The sequence below is a fragment of the Sorex araneus genome, chromosome 3, assembly GCF_027595985.1.
Source record: "Sorex araneus isolate mSorAra2 chromosome 3, mSorAra2.pri, whole genome shotgun sequence".
NCBI lineage: Eukaryota > Metazoa > Chordata > Mammalia > Eulipotyphla > Soricidae > Sorex > Sorex araneus.
The window spans coordinates 102,170,429-102,191,127 of record NC_073304.1 but is presented as its reverse complement, the minus strand read 5'-3'; the positions used below and the strand labels follow the sequence as shown (position 1 = coordinate 102,191,127).

The 20,699-nt window shown below is 40.6% G+C and overlaps 1 protein-coding gene across 1 annotated transcript in view; it reads right to left on the bottom strand.

Annotated features, from left to right (window-relative positions):
- UACA (uveal autoantigen with coiled-coil domains and ankyrin repeats) overlaps positions 1-19,704 on the bottom strand; it is an 85,718-nt gene extending 66,014 nt beyond the window's left edge. Inside the window, exon 1 of the mRNA XM_055133690.1 lies at positions 19,527-19,704. Coding sequence (XP_054989665.1) covers positions 19,527-19,613 — 87 coding nt within the window. The 5' untranslated portion in view covers positions 19,614-19,704. The remainder of the gene's footprint in view (positions 1-19,526) is intronic.
- Between the last annotated feature and the right edge of the window lie 995 nt (positions 19,705-20,699).

Genomic DNA, 20,699 nt, shown 5'->3' with positions numbered 1-20,699 from the left:
TTCCAGAAAGGCTGGACCAGTCAGCATTCTCACCAACAGTGAAAGAGCGCCCCTTTTTCCCCACATCCATGCCAGCACTGGCTGATTTTGTTCTTTTGAATATGTGCCAGTCTCTGTGGTGTGAGATGATATCTCATTGCTGTTTTGTTTTGCATCTCCCTGATGACTAGTGATGTGGATCATTTTTTCATGTGCCTTTTGGTCATTTGTATTTCTCTCTGGAAGAAACTTCTGTTCATTTCTTCTCCCCATGTTTTGATAAGGTTGGAGGTTTTTTTCTTATACAATTCTACTAGTGTCTTGTATATACTGGATATTAATCCCTTATCAGATGGGTATTGGGTAAATATGCTTTCCCATTCTGTATTTTGGTCACTGTTTCTTTCGAAGTGCAGAAGCTTCTTAGTTTGATGTAGTCCCATTTGTTTATGTTTGCTTCCACTTGCATGGTCAGTGCTATTTCATCCTTAAAGATGCTTTTAGCTTCAATGTCATGGAGAGTCCTGCCTACATTTTCTTCTATGTACCTTATAGATTCGTGTATGATATTGAGTTATTTAATCCACTTTGATCTGACTTTTGTGCCTGGCATGAGACAGAGGTCAGAGTTCATTTTTTTGCAGGTAGCTATCCAGTTTTCCCAGCACCACTTGTTGAACAGGCTTTCCATGTTCCACTTTACATTTCTTGCTCCTCTGCCAAAGATTAAGTGGCCATATATTTGTGGGTCTGTGACAGGATATTCAACTCTGTTCCACTGGTCTGCAGATCTGTTTCTAGCTCAATACCATGCTGTTTTAATTGCTACTGCTTTGTAGTAGAGTTTGAAGTTGGGGAAGGTGATGCCACCCATCTTCTTTTCCCCAAGGATTGCTTTAGTTATTCGTGGGGGTTTACTGCTCCATATGAATTTCAGGAATGTTTTGTCTATTTCTTTGAAAAATGTCATGGGTATCCTGATAGGAACCACATCCTGGAGTTTTAAGATAACCGAATTAGTCTCCTGGCTTTTCCTCTTACCCTTCACAGCACAGATTCATTTGCACACAGTTGTCAAAGTATATGTTAAAACATGTAAGATCAAGTCATTTCTTTGCTTAAAATATTTCCAAAGTTTGGGGCTGAAGCGATAGCACAGCGGGTAAGGAGTTTGCCTTGCACTCAGCCGACCTGGGTTCGATTCCCAGCATCCCATATGGTCCCCCGAGCACCGCCAGGAGTAATTCCTGAGTGCATAAGCCAGGAGTAATCCCTGTGCATCGCCAGGTGTGACCCAAAAAGAAAAAATATATATATATATATATAAAAATATTTCCAAAGTTTAATATTCTTGCCATGAATGTTTGACCTAAAAGTAATAATTCGATAATAGTCAAAGCAACCTAAATTGTGGGATGTTCTATTAAAAAAAAATTAAACAAATAAACAAGAGTCCCAGTAGCCTACTTAATTCTTTAGATAAGGATCCAAACACAATCCAAATTCCTTATCCATACACGATCCAGACCCCCAAAGATCACTGACATGCTATCCTTCATGGTATCTCCTTTGTTCATTTTACTCAACTCTCAATGGCTACCTTGTTTTTACAACAGAAAGAGAACAAATACAATCCCAATTTAAAACTTTACTAAAATAGCCTCTGTCCAAAATTATTAACGAGAGGGAAAAAATCAAAGACAGTTATAAGCATCCCCACCATAAGAAGCATTAAAGGGCCAGAGAAGTAGGAGGCTTGTCTCGCAGGCAGCTGAACTGTTATTCCCCCCTGCTTATTGTCCTGATCACAGAGAACCTTCTGCTTTGACTCAGCCAGAAGCAGACACAGGAAAGTTCATTCTAACAAGTTAGAATCTACAAAACCCCCTACGCAACAAGCCTCATCGCAATGAGTGAGACACTCCATTTGACTTAAGATTATACTAAAACACACCACCACACCCAAAACTGTTTATAATGAGTCCTAAGCGAAGTTCCTTCCTCCTCTGTGACTCACCCTTTCCCAGGCTATGAACAGTCGGAATGCAATGAGACCTACGTAAGGAGCAAGTCTGCTGCTCTCTGCATGCAAGGTGTGTATAGAAAAAGCTTTCAGAACCCCTTGCAATAAAACTCTTCAATAGGCTAACTTGAAGTGGCTTGAAGACAAGTAACAATAGACCCAAGTTCTTTCACTTCCTTATTTTATCCCCTTTCCCCCACATTTTAATTCTCTAGGCAATTTTAAACCTACCTTTCCAAAGGTCACTCCTACGCCTCTGCAGAGAATTGCTTTCCAAAGAATGTGCAAGCCCACGCACTCCTCACAGCTGGACAGATACTACTTCAGCAAATTAGTCAACGAAAGTTATGGAACGTAGGGTTTTTAGTTTTTACCAACAGGTTCTTGATGCCAAGTATCTTAATGATATATACAGTAATGAAATAAAATTAGAGAAAATACTCGGAGGCTTTTCACATGCAACACTTGTCAGGAGTCTTTCAGACGTAAGAATTTGCATGTTCCCATTAATGAATTCCCCAGTATAACTGAACTACTGATTTTACACAAATGAGTGTTACAAATTATATTAATATAATCATTTTCATTATAAAAAGGAGCATCAAAACAAATAGAAAACATTGACTAATGACTATTTTTAAGGTTTTACCTATATCTTTAATCTGACTTTCTTCACTTAAACATTTTCCCCAAATTTTCTTCAGATGATTGAAAATAGTTTTGCATATTAGTTTTCTATTGCTGCAGAAAAAATATATGACAAACTTAAAGGCATAAAGACATTATAGTTCTATAGGTCAGAAGGACAGGGAGAGTTGATTCTATCTTTTGGTTAGGGTGTTTCAAGGCCAAAATCATGGTCAAGCCAGATTCAGCTTTTCTCTGAAAAATAATTTGCCTTTCAGGTCTGAGTGGTAGTACAGGGATTAAGGTGTTTGTCTTGCATATGGCTGACCCTGGTTCATTCCCTGGCACCACATATGGGCTCAAAGTAGCACCAGGAGTGATGTCCAACTGTGTACGGAGTGAGGAAGAGCACTTGTGCTCCACCAGGTGTTGACCCAACCTCTTACTACCTGCCCCAATAAAGAACTGTTTGCAGGCTCCTTCAGGACGCTGATAGAAGACAATTACTGATCTACAACAGCTATAAAACTGAGATCCCAATTTCTTTGGTGGCCATCAGCCCAGAACCTCAGTCCCTTAAGGACACTCACATTCCTTCCCATATGGCCCCATCCACCTCTGGCCAGCAACGAGATAAATCTTCCTTGTCCTTCCAATCCCTCTGGTTTCAATTTTGCTATAAGTCAGAGGAGACCACTTTTTTAAAGGACTCATGATTAAAACAGGTCCACCTATATAATCTCCTTTTTAACTAACTCAAAGCCAAGTGATTCTTAACCTTAATTACAGTTGTAAAACCTCATTTGCCACGTCATAACATAATCATGTGCAAATTATCTCATCATATTCAAAGAGGATTAAATGGGAAATGTCTCACAACAGAAAATAAATCTCTGATTTGTATTCAAAAAAGCTTAAGGGTCATCTAACCACTGAACTAAAAATCTTTTTCATTCCAAGAATGTTAAAACTCTAGTTTCACTCTTGTTAAAGAAATAAATTGTAAGATTATTTTAAGACTCAGAAATAAAATTAAACGAAATGAATTTTAAAATTTGTTCAACAACAACAAAAAAAGAGTTAACGTTTTCCCTACTTGAAAATAACAAAGATATTTCTGCGAAATTAGCATTTTAGTGGGGGGTCTAATATTCCAGTTACAATAAGAGGTTTTAACATTTAGGGGAAAATTAAGCATGAAAGTGGAGAAAATAAAGATTAGGGCTATTTTAGTGCCAAATCATAATTCCTGGAAAAACCAGAAGCAAAGAACTCTGAACCAGTAACAATTTCTATAGCATAAAACTCAAGTTTGACTATAGGTTAAAAACAAATAAAAATTAAGGGAGGAAAGTGAGCAAAAAAAAAAAAATTAAGCCTTTTCAGGCCTCATGAAGAAACATAAGAACTAAGGATAAAACCTGGGGTCACGCTGCAGAGCCTTACTCGGATACTGGTATAAGACAATCCCCTGGCCCACCACACAAATGCAGCAAATGAGCAGAGAGTGGCAGACAGAACCAAAGAAATATATGTTGGATTTAGGTGTAATGTAATAGATGAAAAACATTTTTTTTTTTAGTCTTCAGGAACATTACAACTTAAACAAAACAGAGAACTCTTTCTTACTTGGAGGGAAGAGTGTATGTGGGAGTCAGGAGACTCCTGAGAACAGGTAGTTCTCAGGACTTACTCCTGACTTTGTGCACAGAAATCAAGCCTAGCAATACATATTACAGGCCATGGCCTGGGGACCATATTTGGTGTTGGGGATACAACCACGACTAGCCTTGAGCAAGGTAAGTGCCTCTACCCCTGTAACTGTCTCTCCAGCCCTAGAATTCTCCAAATCTCAACTATAATGGGTTAAAAACGAGCATGACACCAGACCCAAGGGTTAGTAAGAGTCCCCAAGTTCCTATTGTTGAAAAATGAGGGCAGGAAAGGAAAGCGTTAACATACACACACACCTGTAAAAATCTGCCAAGTATTAGAAGAACTAAATTTTGCTAAAAAGCTTTTGTCTCAGAGTAATTATAGCCGGTACAATGACAAATACACAAGTAAAGTGTCCTCTACAGAATCCCAAAGATTTGTTCCCAGAAAATGAGCCAGGATATTGTCTACTGGCATTAATCAGTAGAAAGAGCACATTGATAGTTACAAATGACACTACAGAATAAGAACTTCCTCAGGGTCACACTATAATACTCTACACAGCTCCAAGTCTGTGTCAAAGGCACTGTAATATTTTCCACAGCTTGCAAATACTCTGAATCTTATTGTTGAATCTAGGATGAAACTATATTGGGGGGCGGGTATGGGGGATTGTATTTTGTTACTTTATAAAGGATTTTTCCATCCCAACTATGCTATTTTTTCCCCATTAACCAACTCAGAACTCCTTTGTACAAAAACAAAAGTTTAATTCTTTTTATTCTCCACTCATGCAAAATCATTCTAAAAAGAAGTTCAAATTGTAATTCAGATATTTTCTTTCTACACATAAACAATAAATGTTACTGTAATCCTAATAAAGCAAAATATTCTATCTTTTCAGAAGGAGGTGAATACAATTTTAGGCATACCTAACAAAAACAAATGTAAGGGTGTAATGGGTACATAACAACCATAGCTTAAATTCTGTTTTAAATGTTCTATCACTTCTAAAATGTTTTCATATTTTTAATTATCCAGAATCTCTGGTACGGTAGAAAGGCAAGCAGGATTATCACCGTCTTGCAGGAACAAAAATCGAAAGAATTACAATTAAGTCATATGCCCATGTTCAAAGGGCTTCTCAGTAGCAGTCTCAACTACAGCAGATTTTCGGACTTCTTGTCATTCTTGATCTTTTTTGCTTATAAAATTTCTCTTTTTAAGATGGCATTGACACTAAAATGCAATAAAAATACTTTTAAAACTGCATCCTACTTTCTCTTCTATTCATGCAGGGGAAAATAAAATAATAGTCTATACTATACAAAAATTTAAAAATTTTTATAAAAATTTGGATAAACCAATATGAAAAAACAAAATGGTCAGGTATTTAACAGTCTTAATCACTTAGTCAAATTTTGACTTATTAAGAATTTAATTTATAATCACTATATGTAATGCAATATATGCATATATATGTAAACATTTTCAGTAACTTACATGCTATCCAAAATGGTACTGTTTTATTCTTAAATAGAATTTGTGATGATTTTTGAGGTTAGAGAAAAGAAATTAAAGAAAATAATTTTGAATATAGCCTGCGGTTTTTTTGGGTTTTTTCTCTTTGGTTACTAGACCCGGCAAACTACCAAGAGTATTCCGCCCACACGGCAGAGACTGACAAGCTACCGGTGGCGTATTCGATATGCCAAAAACAGTAACAAGTGTCGCAATGGAGACGTTACTGGTGCCCACTCGAGCAAATAGATGAACAATGGGACAACAGTGCTACAGTGCTACAGTAGTTACTGGACCACAGTTGGCAGTGCTCAGAGGTTACTCCTGATTCTGTGCTCAGAAGTGTTCTCTGCAGTGTTCAGGAAACCATATGAAGTACCAGGGACTGGAGCTAGAGCTGCGGTCATAGCTGCAGAGATTTTCTGTACTATCTCTCTGGACCACTGTATTTTTTTTTTTACTTACATTCCCTATGGAACAAGGTCTAATACACAGTATACACAACATGTGCCTTTTCTTAAAAGTTCATTCTCAAATAAGTGACTGATTAATGCTTAAGAATCCAGTGAGCTATCACTCTTTGTGATGAAGCAAAGTTCAGTCAACAATCAGGGAAGTGTCGTCCGAGGGTCGGAGTACTGAAAGTATTTCTCCAAGTGTGGTCTAGATGCCATCATGCAGATGTGCACAATTCACAGGCAAAAGAACCTCTGTGGGGGACAGAGTCTGTGGGCAGCTTCTACTAGTTTTAGCATCAGCAGGGACAAGGGCAGCAGAGGGACTAGGAGCAGGACATGGAAAGGAAACCTCACACCGGCAGCTGGCCGCCAAGTCTTGGTCCCTGGCTCAGTCCAGTGACAGGATCAGCACGATACCAGATCTGAGAGCCCAGGACCGCATGGGCTCATCCACCACCTTCCTCCTCCCTCTGCCCAGCCCTGCACCTGCACGGCGGCTCCTTTCCTCAGGGTCAGTCCTGAAGTCCAGAGGACCGTAGGCTTCTCTCTTGCTGCTGGTCTTTATATAGTTTCCCCGATAAACATATTGATATGTCAGTGTTCATAAGTGAGTCATTCAAAAGAACATTATGAGGACATTACTGTTTCAGAGATGTCACAAACATAATCAGGATCATGCATCAATATTACTGAAGCTTAAGAGCCAGTGTTATCATGCACAATGTAAGATAATACAGCAGGAAGGGCATTTGCCTTGCATGTGGCCATAGCTGGCATTGATCCCTGTCATCCCACATGGTCCCCGAGCACCACTAGGAGTGAACCCTGAATGCAGAGCGAGGAGTAACTCCTAAACACTGGTGGGTGTGGCCCACACCACTCCCTGTCCACACACACACACACACACACACACACACACACACACAATCAAGAAATGTTAAGAACTAGAAAACATTTCTATCAACACTGCTTCATCCTCATAAAGCATAAGGCCTAAATATCCTTACTTAGGATACTTATGTGACAGATAAAGGGTCACATTTAAACTATAACATTATATTACAGATGGTAAGATGTTTCATTCCTTTTTAAAATTTTTTAATTTTTTGATGAATCACCATGACGTACAGTTACAGACTTACAACCTTTCGTGTTTACATTCAGTCATACAATGATCGAGTACCCATCCCTCCACCAGTGCCTGTTCTCCACCACCAATGTTCCCAGTGTCCCTCCCAGCACACCTCCCACCCCCTGCCTCTGTGGCAGGCCCATTTCCTTTTACTCTCTCTCTCTCCTTTAGGGTGTTGTAGTCTGCAATGCAAGTATAGAATAGCCATCATGTTCGGTCTATAGTCTACTTTCGGCACACATCTCCCATCCTGAGCAAGCCCTCCATACACCCTTTAGTCAGTGTTCCCTTCTCTATCTGAGCTGCCTTTTCCCCCAGCATGTGAGGCCAGCTTCCAAGCCGTGGAGCAAACCTCCTGGTACTTATCTCTACTATTCTTGTGTGTTGGTCTCCCATTCTGTTACTTTATATTCCACAGATGAGTGCAATCTATGTCTGTCCCTCTCTTTCTGACTCATTTCACTTAACATGATAGTTTCCATGTTGATCCATTTATATGCAAATTTCATGACTTCATCTTTTCTAACAGCTATTGGACTAAAGACCTCAACATCAGACCAGAATCCATCAGGTACATTGAAGACAAGGTTGACAAAACCCTCCACGACACTGAAGCTAAAGGTATCTTCAAAGATGACACGCCACTGACCAAGAGAGTGGAAACAGAGATAAACAAATAGGACTACCTTAAACTAAGATGCTCCTGTACCTCAAAAGAAACAGTGACCAGAATACAAAGACAATCTACAGAATGGGAAAGGATATTCACCCAATACCCATCCGATAAGGGGTTGATATCAAGGATATACAAGGCACTGGTTGAACTCTGTAAGAAGAAACCATCCAACCCCATCAGAAAATAGGGCAATGAAATGAACAGAAACTTTCTCAAAGAAGAAATCCGAATGGCCAAAAGGCACATGAAAAAATGCTCTTCATCACTAATCATCACGAAGATGCAGATCAAAGATGTTTCATTCTTAAGTGGTGGATAAGATGATATTTGAGGATTAATAAAATGTTTGCAACTTCCATAACATTCAGTGAAAAAAAAGCGTGTGTATATATACACATCCACACGGAGCATAAATATAGAAAATTAGCTTTGCATCTAATACAAAGCAGATGGATCTTAGTTCATTATGCTTTTCTTTGCAATTTTATTTTCAATTAATCAAAATTAATAGTTAGAGGTTAGAATTTGCAATGGAATGGCAGGAAAAAACGCTGTCCAGAAAAGCTCCCTGCTAAAGTATAACCAAAAATTAATTGCTTAACAGAAAAATTAACTGCTTTAAAAAAAAAGTCTCTGGATGTTGTTTGTCCAACTGGTTTGTCTGGGAGCCTGTATCAGTCTCTGAAGGCGCAGGGTCCCCGCCAGCATTGGACTTGATGGTGAAACCCCTTAGTGCAAACCAGCTGCCGTCACTGCAGCCAGACCTAAGCCAGCAGCAGGAGATGGGCAAAGACTAGAAAAGCGGCCCGACTGCCATCCCAGGTGGACTGCACTCTGGGGGGAAGAGACAAAAGCGAGTCCTGCATGTTCCCGGGCTACTAGCAGCTGGCTGGGGGCACTGTCCCCTGACCCCCTGTCAGGGAAGAGGCAGCATCCAGTCATGGCCCAGAGCAGAGGCTGGGAGGCACACTGCTGACAGAAGAGGGGACTCAAGTGACCTGAGGGCCAGGGGCAGCAGGGTATCTCCCTCTGTGTCCACTCCCACGGGAAATCTGGGGCCTAACTCTTCTTTCCTTCCTTCCAGCTCCAGGTAGGGACCTCTGAAATAAAGAATTCTAACAAAGACACGGCGCCACCTGCAGGATACAGGGGAAAAAAAGGTTACTGTAGATGCAGGAGAAAAAATCTGCAGTCAAGGACATAAAAATATGGGAGCAGGGGACTGTGGAGGGAAGGGCGCCTGACACAACAGTGGAGGGAAGAAGACAGTCTGGCAGAAGGGGTGGTGCTGGAACACTCTATGCAGGAACTCTGTGTGCGTCAGTAACAGTAATGATGAAACGCTATCACTAACAGTATTATAAAAGACTGGGCTCCAAATTTAAAAAATAAATAATTTTCAAAATGAAAAAGAAATGGAATCTAGGGGCAGTGGTGGAAGGTACTGGCACCTTGGTGATAGGTGTGGTACATAACATTGTATGCCTACGGCATGAATATTAATACTAATGTAAACTATGCTGCTCAAGATAAACAAATATTCCCTCAAAGAAAATAACAAATCTCCAGAGGACAAACTTGAAGAACATGGAATTGGAGGAGGTGGCAAACAACAGACAAAGCCCCATTGTAACAAACCAAAAAACCTAGAGAATCTCAACTCTACACACAGAGAAGCAAACCCATGATATGAGAAAAGCACTACAAGAGCACAAGGAGTGTTTCACCAAGAAGATAATAAATCACAAACAAAAACTCTGTCTACTGAGAGCATGCAGAATGAGTCTAGCAGGGTAAGTATGACAAGCATTCTTCTCACAGAGAAGAATGTCAGAACTCGAATACAATAAAATCACAGCAATGGGGCTGAAGAGAGAACAATGGGAGGGCACTTAGCTGGCACGTGGCTGACCTGGGTTCAATCTCCAGCACATATAGAGTCCCCTGATCCGACCAGGAGTCACCCTTGAGCATAGAGCTGGGAATAGCATCTGGTCATCCATGGGTGTGGCCCAAAACACTAACCTAAACTAAATCAAAGCAAATCACACGATGATTCCAATGGAAGAGGAGAAAGATCAAGATTTAGAAGAACATGAAGAAAGTCTAGGAAAAAAATATCCATCTCCATCAGAAAGAAAAAAAGAAGGGAGAAGAGACTACATCAAAAAAAATTAATAGCTGGAGATGTCCCAAACCCAAGGAAAGGAACGTAGATATGCTGAAAGCAGAAAGAACGCCAACATTTTTCAGCCAAAGCAATCTCTACCAAGACATACTGTTAAGCTATCAAAAGTTAATGATAAAAATACTGCATGGTGCTAAAGAAAAAGAAAAAAGTAACATACAAAGGTACATACTGTCACTTTTTCATCAGAATTCGAGGCAAATCAGACATGGGAGTGGGGTGGCATAGTTACACTATGAAAAGACACAAACTTCCTGCCAAGGATACTTTACCTAAAAAATGATCATTCAAATATGATAGAGAAGTCAAGGTGAGCAGAACAAATAGTTTACTGCCACTAGACATGCCTGCCCGCCCCCAAAAAATGTTGAAAGGAGTTCTTCTTTATGAAAAGAAGAAAGAGAAGATTACAAAATCTTGAGCAAGGGAATAAACAGTAATATAGTAACAAAAACATAAACAACAGTGATGTGACACAACAATAGAAGAAATAAGGGGAGAAAGAAAAGGACAAAAACCAGACAGTCAAAAGACGATGGGCCAATACCAGCATATGCACATGCACATACAAAAACATCTTGAGATATTCAAAAGTGTAATACAATTCCCATGGCTAAGCACACCAAAAAAATCTGAATGAAAGACGGTTAGATGAAAAACTGTAGAAATGGAGAGAATCCATAGGGTAAACCACCCATATGAAAAAAAGAGAAACAACTGGAGAGAAACAACAGAAATAAAAAAAACACTGGAAAATGACAGAAATGGAATAAGCAAGTGCTTATCAACAGTCACCCTAAACAGGAATGGTCTGAAGACAGGTGATGCATACCAGGATCTCAACCTCAGAGATATGTTTCGACACAACTCATACAACAACAAAGCAATATAATCAAAGAGTATAATCAAAAATGGGCAAAGAGCAGGTTCTTCTCCAAAGACCATAGAAATGGCCCACAGACACATGAAACAATGTCCAATACCACTTGTTTTCTTATTAAGAATATGCAAATGAAAGACATAATACAATATTGCCTCATGTCAGTAAAAATGGCCTATATCAAGATTGGAACAAGTATTGGCAAAAATGTGGAGGATACAAAGCTCCAGTGCACTGTTGGTGAGACGGAAATCGGTGTAGCTACGATGAAAAATGGCATGGAGATTCCTTTAAAGGACGAAGATGCAAATTCCCTACGCTCCAGCAGGACCACTCCTGAGCATTTAGCTGAAGAATATGACATCACTAATTCAAATGGGTATTTGCGCTCCTATGTTCATCACCGCATTATTTACAACATCCAAAACAAGGAATCGGCCTAAATTCCAATCAGCAGATGACTGGATGGAGGAGCCGTAGTATGTATACTAAACGGAATGTTATACTTGCAGTTAAAGATGAAATAATACCTTCTGGAACCAAATCAATGAAGCTTGCTATGACTGAACAAAGTGAAATAACCAAGGAAGTGAGAGACAATCGCCATTTAACTCATAAATGTGGTATATGAATTTTTGAAGCAAATGAAGTGGCAAAAAAACAAAACTAAACTAACTTCTAGTGTTAGATTTAAATATGGTAGTTACCAGAGAGAAAGTGAAGGCAAGTGGGAAGAAGTAGAGTTGGTTTCTTTGGTGGTACAAGGAGTGACACACAGAGCTATGAAGCTAAGCCTTGATATCTCATAATAGTCTAAACCAATGATTAGGCAATGAGAAAGCTTTTAAAACATTGGAGCAAATCAATTAAATAAAAGTGCTTGTCATGATTAGCAAAGTTAAATTTTCTGTCTCTCTTTTTTTTTTTTAACTTTTTGTACTGATTAAGGTTCTGTGATTTACAATATTGTTAATGATGGGTTCCCATGTACAAAATTCCAATATCACAGCCAACACCAGTGTTCCCACCTGCCAAGTTAAACTCTCAAAGGTACTTTTCACTTTGCATGGGAACATTGAGTATATACAATTCAATCTGATCAAGTTGATATATGATTAACATACACTTGATCCAAATCGGCCATAAGCGCACTTGTAAAATCAGGCTAAATTACTAACATAGAAGACGTCCACTAAATGATGGCTGGAGGAACCAGTTGGGATCTGAGATGCGTGCCGAAAGTAGATAATAGAACAAACATGATGGCTTCTCAGTGTCTGTGTTGCAAGCCATAATGTCCAAAGTAGAGAGAGAGTATGGGGAATACTGTCTTCCATAGAGGCAGGGGGAGGGTGGAAAAGGGGGGGTATACCCGGGATATCGTGGTGGGGAATGTGCACTGGTGGAGGGATGGGTGTTTGATTATTGTGAAATTGTAACCCAAACATGAAAGATTGTAACTATCTCATAAAATAAAAATTTTTTTTAAAAAGACGTCCACTATGATCTCTTCCCCTCAGAACATCAGGAGTCCATTCAGGGATAGCACTTTTCACTCACTGCGTCAAGCCCAAGAGCTTAGTAAGCACCAGTGGGAGCCAGCAGGCAATTCCTTGACTTTCCTCCCAACACTGTCAAGGTATAGACTCTCACTCATTCTTGCCTCTACTACTGCACAGCCTCATGAATGATCAACCTAAATCTAAGAGAGATTTGTTCAAACCCATCCTGGATACAAATATCAAAGTAATCCACCCAGAACACATTTAATCATATGATTCTCTGCTTCTGTATAATACTCAAAATAACAAGACACATCTTAAGCAATTCCAAGATTTAGGCCCAACCTTTCCTCCTACTGACCCTGCTTAGGCCCTGCGAGGGTCCACCAAAGCTGATCTGACACCTCAGCTCCCCTCCTCTCCCCGTCAAACCCAACTCTATGACATTTCTTTTCTCCATTTGTCCTTATTGTCTACTCTGAAAGGGATTTCATCCTTTCTTATATCTCTCCTACCTAAGCCTCAGACGTGGTTACCAAGGGTTAGGGGGAGAAGAGGTGGCGAGCAATTGTGGGTACAGGGTTTTCTTCTGCATTGATGAAAATGTTTTGGTACTAAATGGAGATGGTAGTTAGATAACACTGTAAATGGACAATATATCACTGAATTTCTCATTTTAAAATGATTTATGTATCTCACTTCAATTAAAAAAACTTAGCCGCAATCATTAGTCCGTAGTTCATATTCCTTTCTAGACCTGATGCTTCCTCAGTGCGGGTGATTTCACAACTCCACAATACTGTACTTGCTGCTCTTCAAACTCTCCAAACAGGCTCAAGCTTCACCTTTCTCCCTTCTTCCCTGAACACACCACCCAAGACACCCAGGTTTCCACAATAATGGATACACATCTCTATTATGGCTTTTATTAGTATTGCCATTTTGTGTCTAGATCTCTTAAACTATTTGTAATTTAAAACTGATGACTGTACAGGGAAGGTAGCTCAAAGGGCTGACGTACATGCACTGCGGGCATGAGATACCACATTTAATACCTGGCATTGCATCAATTCCAGAGCCCTGCCACGTGAGGCCCCAGTGGTCCCTGGCTCTACTGGAAGGAAAGTTAAAGAAACTGAATAGTCAGGCCTGCAGAGCTGAGTTGAATATTGCCAGAACTGGCCCCAGGCCCATCAAAATAAACCCTAATTAATAAGAGAGAGAGCTAACCAACCATAAATTCTATACTTGATATTTCTTATCACAGAAATGTCAGGACATATGCAAAAGATAATATCACAAAACTAAATAATAAATATATCATGATCCCCCCAGCTATGACTCAGAGTCAAGTTTGTTTCAACTATACCCCTTCTCACTTCCACTTATCTACCCACACATGATTTTGAAGCAAGTTCCAAACTTCACTTATTTCTACTGTAAATAACATACTTTCAATGTTCCTCTGAAAGACAAAAATTCTTTATAAATATAACCATTTACCACTAACGTCCCATTTAATCCTTTTAGAATAAAATGTTCATAAAACATGGGCATTTAGTTGGTGTTCACATTTTCTAAGCTGTCTTGTAAGCATTTCAATTTTTTCAATTATTATCTAAATAATTTTTCCAATGATCATCTCTTGCAATTGGATTATGTCCTAAATCTCATTTTCCAATAACTCCACTATCTTTTCACTTTTTCTTCTTCTAACTGATTTTTGAAGAAACCATGCCATTTACTTTGTGATTAACCAAGATCAGGATATTTTTCATTGTATTTCCTCATTCTCCTGTCTCCTGTGTTTTCTATAAAATTGTGACTCGATAGAGAGGGCTACCATATTCAGCTGGGTTCCTTTAGACAGCTACTAAGAGACAGTGATAAATTAAATCCATTTTTATTTCTGAGAAATTAGTAATACTGATAATCACCATTCTCAATCCATTCACTCATTGGCAATTGCAAAACTGACACATTCCAATTCTATCACCAATTCTATTATTAGTTGGGGTAAACATACCTTTCTTCTTTTTCTCTTTTTCTCTTGTTTTATTTTTTATTGAATCACTGTGAGATATAGTTACAAAGCTTTCATGTTTGAGTTTCAGTCATACAATGATTGAACACCCATTCCTCCACCAGTGCATATTTTCTGCCACCAATGTCCCTAGTATCCCACCCCCCAATCCCCTTTCATGAGAAATTCCCCCTTTTAGAATATTGGCTATCTTTAGGGAAAGCATATTTCATTCTTTTTATTTTCTCAATTAAAAAAAAATACTAGTTGTCTAGTATCCTCCAAGCATGCTAAATTTCCCCTTTTTTGCTGTTATTTTCACAACAAACATATTAATTTAAAGATTTCAACCCACTACAACTATATTATTCCTATAGAAGATTAAACTATCTCATTACTGGTTATCATGAACAATTTCTGCTCCCACCTTGAAGATATCCATTTATTCACTGAGGATCTAATTATTAACTCATTCTTTAGCCTTAATTCAGTGTTCCATAAATGTTTTCCAAAATAAATAAGGTAACTACTGAGCAAGGTCCAATTCCTGGGCTAATAAGCTCAATCTTATTAAAATAATTAAAACCCTTAACTACTTTTCTTTTTCTTGTTTTGTACTCAATGTTACCAAAAGTAATTTAGTCATTTGCCTGGCTATTATAATAAAGTTCAGCAATTCAGATCAATATCATGACCTGGACAAAACTACTGTTGGGTTGAAATCCAAAAATTTTAGGAGGATTTCTTTATTGTGCACTCCTTTCAAAAATCACTGACAAACAATGCAGGACTAGCACTAGGAAAGTTCTAAATAAAGCTTCCGTTCTGAGGTAAGCATTTTTAATGGAAGGTTGGCATCTTTAATGAAAATGAGTTAACAGTCCCCAATTATCATGAGTTTAACCTGAACATAACCGTTTAAACTAAACAACATTTTTTGTGATCTTAGTCACACCCCAAAATTTTAGTAATAATAACATCAACGTATTTTCAAAGAGCCCTCAAATCATGGAAGACACAAGTCCTAACTCTCAAAATCACAATAAAAACAAAACCTCAATCCATTAATGCTTTCTGAGTATCTAAATTCTGTTCTCAGTGGGAACCAAAAGATGTTTTTTGAAGACTTTTTTCAATTGCTATATTTGTAGCTCTTAAATTCTTTTATAAAAAACCAATATTATCTAAGGGCTCTGAGATATTAATATGGCACTTTAGAACATATTTGGTTGCTCATTAATCATTTCATTGCCCCCATCTTAAGAATATCCTAGAGAAAGAACAGAAAAAATAATCACTATAAAAAATCCCAGGTCAGAGATTAATAATTAAGGATCTTCTCAGCTACAATTTTGAATATAGATACAATTCAAAGCAGAATCCCCTTCCAACATGTCTAGTTACAAGGGGCCAGAAAGACAGTACAGGGGTGAGGTGCTCGGGCAACGAGGGCATGATCCCCACACTGCATGCAGAGAGTTCCCCAAGCACCATCAGGATTAATTCTGAGCACTGAGCCAGGAATAAGCCCTAAGTACCAGTGGGTGTAGTCTAAAAACAAAAAGTCTAGCTACAATATTGGTACATATTGGTTTTGCAGTATTTTGACTAGTTCTAGAATGAGAGCCCCTTAATTTTATTTACTCAAATTTCTTAGCCTCAACTAGGTGAAATGGAAGTGCATTCTTATTATACATATAATTGTACACATAACTGTGCATATAATTGACAAGATCTGAAAGCATTTAATTATTCCCTTCAGAAACATGAACCTTCAATTTAGTAATTAAAAATCAATGAAACAACAAAAATTATCTTGTTTTATGATTCAAAGATGCAACTATCTTCAGATTTAACTAATTAAAGGCATCTAAGATGCATTTTACCCATAGTTTATATTTGCAAACTACATTTATTCATAGTGATAAACATCCCATTTAGTGAACAATAAAGCTGTGGGCATATTTAAAAATAATACTATTCAAAATATTTAAGTGAGTTTTTTCTGCAAGTAACTTGCATATAATTATAATTTAACACGTTAAGCTAATATTTTGTATTTCACACTATCATACCATACAGTATCAAATACCTCAATCTACTGCAGATGTATCTCCATATAAATAACATTAAATACTTATAAAATAAACATTTAAAATGTTTTGTCAAGTCAAAATTGTACAAAGCAAATTGGGGTCATTTTCATGATAATTAAATGAAAGCTTTAGGGTATCCCTGAGGGACAAAATGAAAGGAAAAGAGAAAACTATAAATATCTAACCTTAAACTAGAAATAAATCTATACGGATCAAAACCATAATAGCAAAAACAAATTAAACAACCCAGATGGTTATTTAATTTGGGGGGGCGGGGGTTATTTTATCTAGTACTATAAATTACAAAATAAAGCCTAAATTGCAAGATAAAATTTCATCAATTTAATTGTATTTAGAATACAACAGAACCACTTTCTACATAGTAAAACCTACCATCAACAAAGACAAATAATTAATTTTTAGAGATCACACTGAAAAGACTAATTTGTTCGATAAAAAGTACACATGATAAAAATAAAAAAGATAAACTAGTCACAGTAAAGAACATGCAAAGCACTCAAAATGAAATGATGCTCACCTTCATTCATAAAAAGAGAAATGGAAAACAATTTCTCACACATCCAATATCACTAAATGACATTTCTGTCAATTGTTATTTAAGATAATAATGATGCATGGAAGGAAATTTTAAATTTTCAAAACTGTAAATATAAATTTTGTTACAATGTTATTTTACATATGTAGAAATGTTATTTTAGCTAGCAACTGCACTTTTATGAATTTACCCTTCAAACATATAAACATGCACATATACATACATGTGAAAACATGTGCACACAAGTAGCACAGGCTTGAAATATAGGTAGGTTTGATCCTCACAGCATTATACATTTTAGCAAAAGATTTGAATTGGCCTACAAATTTATGTTCAAAGAATATGGAACAGAGAGTAAAGCATCCTGTCATTTCTATAAAGACTACGTATGATCACATTTGCTTTCTTCTGCAAAACTCTCTGAAGGGACATGAAACAACTGTTAACACCAGTGTGGCTTGAGACCCTGTGTGAGCAGATCTGTGGAAAGACACTGGTGGGCAAGAGACTTTTGCTGTAGTAGAAAGCAAATAAGGGACATTTAAAATATTTAAAGGCAAAAAAGAAAAAAACCTGGATCATAACAATCTGTATACAAGTGACTGACATACAGGATTATGGTTTAAAGCTGCAAGAAGCAATTTCTCCCTTACTTTCATTCACTTTACTCTAGCAATTCTTGGTTTGGCTTTATTACTCAAAACACTCATTTTACTTTCACTTAAAATTTTTACAGAATTTAATATTGAACTTAAACTCAGAGATGCTCCCTTTTTCTAAGTGGAGCGGTTCTATCCATACCATATGTTCTCTTATTTTATGTTATTATTTCAAGCACAAGATAGGATGTTGAGTTAACCGAGTGCTGAAGATTTAAGCTTAGGAGAGGCGCTTCATGTTCCAAATGTGTAAGTGCAAACTGGCATGCTGATAACACGAATAACAACTACATGCACTGCCTTCTAAGGAAACAGTATAAAACTTAAAGTTTTTTTTAAAGATGTATAAACCTCCAAATGGATGTGAATCCCGTTTGAAAGGCAAAGAAAAGGGGGAAACAGAAGTCGCAAGTGTCTTTCAGAAAGCGCAACACAGCCTGTCCTGCCAAAGAAAAATCGCACGTAATGAACTACAGATTCCTTCATGATCACTAAAGGACACTTCTGCCAGTTAGTTTTCAAATAATGGGAAACAAAGGAATCTCTCCTTCCATAAAACAACCTCAAGCTTTATCAAACAACACTTCAAAAACCGTGCCGTCTGAAGCTATCCTTTCTTTCTTTAATTGAGAATGAAAGACACTAACACTGCTACAAGTTCTAGTCTGCCCTTTAAAGGGGCGGAGGGAGCTTTGAATTAACTCAAAAGCAAAAACAGATTAATGAATAATCTCTCTCTCCTCTCTCTCCCTCTGTCTCTTCTCTGTCTCTCCTCTCTCTGAGTCTTCTCTGTCTCTGTCTCTCCTCTCTCTGTCTCTGTCTTGTCTCTCTCCCTCTTCTTCCCTGCCCCCGCCTCAGCCCGTGCACTCTTGGCCAACTCTGCAGTGCAGCCCGCCCCCCGACTTACTCCGATGACCATCTGGGCAGCTGGCGGTCCAGCCCCCTTTGCGCTTGTGACTCTGGGGGACTTTTGGAGACGTTCACCCCGAGTGACAGCGGCTCTGATGAGGCTGATTCCTGAAACGCGCCAGACGGTCGCCCCCCACATCTGCAGGCTGTTTCTCCAGCGTCCTGTCCCCCTGCCAGCTCCGCAGGCCCCGCGCCCCGAGCGCGCCCTGACGCCGGGCAGCTGGTGGACCGGCCGCACGTCCCGCGCAGGACGTCCAGCGCCCCCAGAACCGCCTCCCCGGTTTCCCTCAAATCGGGGCTTTCTGGTCCCCCACCCCGCCCCCCGCGACCCCCGGTGGGGGGGACCAAGGGCCGGCGGCCAGCCCCGCCCTCCGGCCAGCCCCGCCCCGCGCTCCCGGCGCCCCGCCGGGGTCCCCGCCACGCGCGTCCGGAGCGCGTGGAGCTCCCACCCGGCCCGCGGGGCGCGCCCCTCCCTCCGGCCCGCAGCCCGGACAGCGCGCGCCGGGGCACCCGCGAGAGCCCGGGCGGGGTGGTCGCCGCCGCGGCGCGGGGCGCGTGTGCCCGCGGAGAGCCGGGCCGGGCGGGGACCGCGAGACCGGGCGGGCGCGCCGTGCGGGGCCGCGCGGGGCCGCGGGACTCACCGCGCTGGGGGCGGCGGTGGCCGCCGCGCTGGACGCCGTGGGGCCGGGCGCGTCCTGCCGCCTGAGACGGGACTTGAGGGTCTTCATGGCCGGGGCTCGGCGGTCCCGTTCCCCGCGCGCGGTCCTCACGGTCCGCGGGCAGCGAGCGCGCGGGGAGGCGGCGGCGGCGGTGCGGACAGTCCGGCCCCACCTGCCACCTGGGCCGGGGTGGCCGAGGGCTCGGGGCCTGCGGCCGGCTCCGCCCGGCTCCGCCCCCGGCCAATCCCGGGGCCGCTCTGCTGGGGGTGGGGCCGGCCCTGACCAATAGAATTCCGGGACGAGGGAGGGACTTCCCTTTCAAACTTAATAACACCCTTCCTCCGCCCGCTGGAGGAAAAGTTGGGAACTTCTGCCTCCAGCCGAGACGCGCAGGTGAGCACGCCGAGGCTCGGACAGACGCGGGCACCGGACGCCAGCCTCCAGAGCCCGCCTGCCTGGGCGGTCGGGCTGCAGCGTAGAGTGAGCGTAAGGTATACCCTAGTCCCGACTTCCCTTCTCTTCCCACCTACACGACTTTTCCAGGTTCCCGTCCTTCTATCTGGTCCCAGCTGGGCTTTCAACGTTACCTGCGCGCACACACCTGCTCTCATCTTTTCATTCCACATGCTGCTGGGCCCTAGTGCCGAGAACACCATCCGCATCAGAAACTCCAGAAGCAAGTTACACCTCTAGGGTAAAGGTGCTAGCACACAAAAGGACTTGGTGTTAAGAATAGACTTTGAGTGCTAGAGAGACTGTTCCAATGGAGCTCAAGCTTCGCGTGCAGAACCCCCAGTTTGATCCTGGACACTGCACGGTCTCCCTAGCACTGCCAGGAATGACAGCTACCACCCCGCCGCACCCCTCCCACACCCAACTTGGAGTAGTCCTGAGCAAGGTAGCGTCGCCCAAAAAACGAAGGAAAAGGTAGGGGAGGGGCGGGAACCGATAGACTTTGAAACAGTGTGTGATAAATCAAACACACGAGAACCCACTACTTTGAACTCAGAAAAAAAGATAGAGGCGGTGGCAGTGGGGTATCTCATCAATAAAAAGCAAAATGACCCACATAGCCAAGTGACAAGGGGAAAAAATGGACAGTTAAAAAAGTGTTTCCTGAAGAAACAAACTACAGATAAAAATGCTAGTCCACTC